At 26.1% G+C, this 5,702-nt stretch overlaps 1 protein-coding gene across 1 annotated transcript in view; it reads left to right on the forward strand.

Annotated features, from left to right (window-relative positions):
- The window catches only part of LOC117182927, an 11,218-nt gene extending 5,807 nt beyond the window's left edge, over window positions 1-5,411 (forward strand). The window contains exons 2-3 of the mRNA XM_033376041.1: window positions 2,882-3,037; window positions 5,355-5,411. Coding sequence (XP_033231932.1) covers window positions 2,882-3,037; window positions 5,355-5,411 — 213 coding nt within the window. The remainder of the gene's footprint in view (window positions 1-2,881; window positions 3,038-5,354) is intronic.
- The last annotated feature ends 291 nt before the right edge of the window (window positions 5,412-5,702 follow it).

Here is a 5,702-nt window from a genome sequence, read left to right on the forward strand (position 1 = left end):
ATGGTGGGTTGAAATTTTTGTAAAAAAAAATCAAAACATGGTTTTCGATGTATTTTTTCCCGTAGAATTCGATTCTGAAGTCAAAAAAATAAAATTTTTATTATTTTTACTTTATTATAAAATGAGGTTTTTCGAGCAAAACCCCATAAAAAAGTAGCTGGACCCTACCAATTTATTGCAAATTCGGATTCAGCGTCGAAAAATACATAAGAATATATAGATCTGGTCAATTGCACAGACACTTTTGTTTTTTTTGTGGGCCTGTGTTATTTTTCATGATTACTTTAACATTTACTCCCTATTTGGCTCTAATCTTTATTCGCAGCTGCTATGGAAAATTTATAATTTCATAAATGTATATCATTGCAATTCATGATATGCACTGTTACTGAAAAAGAAGTATTTTGATTGATTTGTTTTTATAATTTGAAAAAGTGCGCTACCTTTAAAAAAATGTCAAATCAAATTTTTATATTTGCTTTAGGCGAACAATTTCGTTTTTAAACATTTCACTGCATCTTGTGTTGTTTTTTCATAAATGAAAATTTTTTCATTAAAAATGTTATTTTTTACAATGTAAGTAAAAAATACGCATCTTAGCGTAAAGTGGTTCAAAGAAAATTTGTCGATGTAATTTGGGGGTAATTTTGTTAATAAAATTTTATTGTATCGTTTGTCCTTTTTCTAAAAATTAAATAAATTTATTTTCAAAGAATTTTTATCACAAAAATGTATAAAAAGTTTGTAGATTTTTTCAGATAGAAATAAATCTTTGTCTATTCTTTTTTATCGTATGTTGTATATTAAATTTTTTTTTTAAATTTCCAATGATATTTTTCGCAAATACAATGATACCTTTGCATTTTATCAAAAAATTATTAATATTGAAATCTGTAGACTTTTTTTGGATAAACAATTTTTTTCTTCAATTTTTTTCGCATCCTGAATAGATTGACTGCAAAATGAAAATTTTGAAGATTTATTGTGGTGTTTAAAACCAGAAAAGTTGATAAAAAGATACTATTCTACAAACCTAATCTTTATTTTTGGTCTCTAAATATGTGTAAAATTCAACCCCCGATCTCTTTTTGTAAAATATTTAGGTTTTGAGACCTTCTGAATCTGAAAAATAGGTAAAATTCGTTAACCTGCAATTTTGGAGGAAAATTCAAAAAGTTAGCATTTTTTAGATTGTTGAGACTATGTTTTTTTAGGATTTAAAAATTCTATATTCGGCTATTCGTTGTGCGCAAAAAGACGAATAATTTATTTTCAGAACTTTTCTCGGTAAAAAAAATTGCGAGCGTTGAAGCATTTACAAACATTAAAAAAACAATTTTAAGTGAAATAAGGCGCGATGTGAAAAAAACTTAGGAGGAGAAAAAAATGACTTTTTAAACTCCCTATAACACTGCCATAATGATAAGTCGCATAGTTTTTTTTATTCGTAAAAAAAGCATGCAATTTTTTAAAAAATTTGCACAAATGATACAAGCTACGAAAAAAATCAATGAACAAAATTCATTCATCCAAAAAAGAGCTATAATTTATTATAATCATTTTGTGATAGGATGCCTAGTTTTTGTTTAAATCGTGAAAAATAACAATGAACATATCAATGAAAATAAGGAGATTCAATTTTTGAAAAAACTACACTTTGGTTGCAAATGTTGTATTTTAGGTAGAAAATTAATATTTGCAATTTGAAAACTCAACTGTTTTTTATACAAAAGTTAAACTAATTTATTAGAAATGCATTGTTTTGCTTGTAGATTCTTCACTTTAGTTGAAAATTGATCTCTTTGGTTAAAATTGGACTATTTTGCTAAAACTTATTTTTTTATACTCAAAATGTAACTTTTGCATTTTTTGTTTTACAGTGATCTTTTTTATCGAAAACTCTTTTTTTTTTGGTAGAGAACTAATCTTTTTCATTAAAATTTGTTCTTTCTTGATTAAAAATGCAACTGTTTGGTTGAAACTCGACATTTTGTTCAAAAATGCATATTTTCGGGTTAAAAGTTCAACTGTTTCAAGGAAAGATCGTATTTTGGCTTGAAAGTTCAGAAATTGGGGTGAAAAATTTTTTTTGTTGATTAAAAAAATCTTTATTTTCGATTAATACATATTTTTGGTTGTAAAATGAAACTTGTGCGTTGAAAGTTAGACTACTTTCTTAAAAATTCAGTTTTTATCAAAGATTCATAATTTTATATTAGTTAAAAATAATAACTATTATATTCTTAGTTGAGAATTTAGTTCTTTGATGAAAATTCAACAGTTTTGGGTTGAAGTTAATTCTCTGTTGCTTATGTATTAAACCTTTAGACCTTGATTGTTTTTATGAGATTTTAATTATTTAATATTTGCATATAAATAAACAATTTTTGTAAATGTAACAAGAAATATCTTTGTTTTTTCAGGTGTACTAAACTGTTAAATCAAACTTTTGTCGAAATACTATTTCTTCAGTGTCTCATGAGCACGGCACTTATTTGCTGTACTATTTACCACATTGCGACGGAGAATATATTTAGTTTTAATTTTATAACTGCTCTTTTGTATAATATTTGTATGATGATGCAACTTTTTCTGTTCTGTTTTTATGGGAATGAAATCAGTTTTCAGGTAAATTAGAGATATAATATTTCTTTTCAGTTTCAGTTATTATAATTAATTCCTAATTGATGTTTTAAACTGTATTATGCATATTGTGTACAAAATTGGTTGTTGTACCGAAACTCGCATTTTCTATTTAAAATTGTGCCATTTAATATATTCAGTAGTAGGTATGTCATTTCTACTTGCGGATATCACATTGATCCCCAAAATTTGGGTAATTATTTCTATGAAATAGTGAGTTTTCAATTTTTTATTGTAGAGCACTGCAATCAAAGAAACTTTATATGAAATGGATTGGTCTTCGCTGAGGAAAGACACAAAATTTAATATCATCACGATGATGATATACACATCAAAACCAATTGTTATATCATCAGGTTTTGTAATCAAAATCAACATTTCAACTTTTATTTCTGTAAGTATCACATTACTTGCTACTTTATTAACCCCTTTATCCGTTTTGGAAAATTTTACATTAATTTTTACCATAAATCTATTCTTATAATCCGATAAAGTACCATGTAGAAGTTTTTCGACGTAATCTTCTCGTAATCTCGTGATCTTTATTTTTAGAGTATACCAAAGTATAAAATTTTTTTCAAAGTTACTTGAAACATAAGAAAATTCTAAACAAAACCAGTTATAAAGAAAGTGATTAGGCTAATTTTATAAGCGTATATTGCAAAAACGTGCAAATATCTATGCTCTTTAAAATTACTTATTTCTCCCGACTTATTTCAGAATTATTAATTATTAATGTTTATTTATTATTTAACCGTTCACTTTTCATTCTTGGTTTATTCATATTTTTTTTTGGCACCTGAAGAAAATAAAATATAAAAAATAAAATAAAATTATTATAAATATTACATGGTTCATGTTCAACGGCCTTATAATTTTATAAATGTATATATTGTGTTGAAATTTTTTTGACTCATTTAAAATTTGAGTTTTTATTATATTAAATTAGTACGACTGAGGAGCCAAATTCATTAACCACCTACAAATTTTTGTCGTTGAACGGCATTGAGCCCCGGGAAATTAAAAGAAAATTTTAATTTAAAATTTTAAAGCACACATTTTTATAGAAAACTATTTGCGCATCTTTTTTATATAGATAGAAAAGTTTTAGTCTCATTAGGTTCTGATACTGGCAAAGTAAATAAAATACGAGCATATTAGTGAAGACAAAGTTATAAATTCATTAAGCTTATTGGGAATCAAATAAATTTTGGGCAACAAAAACTTCCAGCAAGAAAGTCGTTCATAAAGTTATAAACATGTTTTTTACGGAAGAAAATATTTAAAGTAAATCACCATTAAGACATTAGGAAGGTTTCATTTTGGCTGTACGGCCCATTTTTTTGTACGTATGTGTCAACTTGACGCATTCAGTGCGTCAAAAAGCACTTTCGTTTCACGACAATCGTTTGAAAGTTTAATTTTCAACAAATTTTGATGCATTTTTGCTAAGCAAGCCATTTTTTAAAAGATTTTCAGATTTCATAAAACTGGTCTTAAATTTGTACAATAACTGTATCATTTTATAAACAAATTAATAAAAAAGAGTAATTTTTCGTGATTTACCATAATCAGTTGTTGAAATAAAATGGTTTTGTATACAATATGAGATAAATGATTGTATGATTACGACAATTAAAAGTAGATGCTCTTTTTTATTTAGTTAAACAATTTTTTAAAACAATTACACATATTGACATTTTTTTCGTAGGATAAACTGAAAATGTCTTTTCAATCACTGATTGTTGTTGTCTCATTTAGTAATTTGACAAAAGTTTTGATTTGCTTGAAATTTATTTTAAAGAATTCTTCATTATTCCCTAATGTCATATTGTTTGCTTTGACAGAAAATGTTAACCCTCAAACGGTGCACTCCAACCGAGCAAAAGAAAAAAACGTCGGGTGCGAATTTGCACCAGTGTACCATTTGAGGGTTAATTATTACAAAGAAGCGTGATTTTGTAATGATGATTTATTTTGATCAATTATTTCTATAGAAAATATAGATATGCCATTCAGAATAAGTTTCTCGCTGGAAGTTCTTTTTTGCATGAAATCCGCCCGAATCCCCATGAGTTTGAATATATGGATGCTTAATTTTTGCAACTGTTCAGGTAAAAATTTATAAATTTTTAAAAATAAACATGTTTATATATTATTTACTTTATCATGTGCAAAACATTATGAAGAATATTTTCAGTAAGTTTCATTAGAAAATTCCAAAAAATGCCTAAATTATGCTGAGTTGTAGTAAAAAAAATTGATTTAGTAAAAAACAAGTTTAACGGGTTTATATCGAAAACAACAAAAGCAACAACTTTTTTATCTGGAGAATAAAGATGCGCAATAAAATTTACTAGAAGCATATGTACTTTAATCACAAAATTCAAAACTTGTTTGAAATTTATCCAGGAGCACACTCTTTTACCGAGAAAAATGTATAGGGAGTTATTGAATCCCACCCCTTAATTTGATTATTTTTTAGTCTGGAATATAACTGATTACGTGGTTTTAAAACCCCTATTTATGTATTTGATAGACTGTCGCACGTGCTTTAAAATCTGTTAACTATTTGCTATTTATCATTAATTAAAACAAATAATATATGGTACATAAATTATCATATTAAAATAATAAATTCAAATTTAATAAAATAATTTAAAAAATCCAAACATACAATGGGATACTGATGAAAATTGTTTATGCTTTAGATAATAAATGCATCATATTCAGCTTTCAACGTACTTCAGCAAATGGTCAAAAAATAAATGCAGTCTCAGTACAGTCAGGTTATTTTTTCTGAATGTAAAATTTTGCAGATATCAAACTTACACGTTTTTTTGCGCAATGTTGAATATGTACAATAAGCTGTAAAACAATGTAAAAAATGTATTTTGACTTGTGTAGAAAGACTTTTCGTTACTTACATATCTTTTTATGTAAGACACGAATAACTTTGGACTAGTTCCTGTTTTTAAGAAGTGTGAATGTGAATTATTTTATAAGTTTTGTAAGATTTTGATAATTATAATGTATATAATTATAGTCAAGTAATCTGA

This window comes from Belonocnema kinseyi, chromosome 2 (genome assembly GCF_010883055.1).
Source record: "Belonocnema kinseyi isolate 2016_QV_RU_SX_M_011 chromosome 2, B_treatae_v1, whole genome shotgun sequence".
Classification (NCBI taxonomy): domain Eukaryota; kingdom Metazoa; phylum Arthropoda; class Insecta; order Hymenoptera; family Cynipidae; genus Belonocnema; species Belonocnema kinseyi.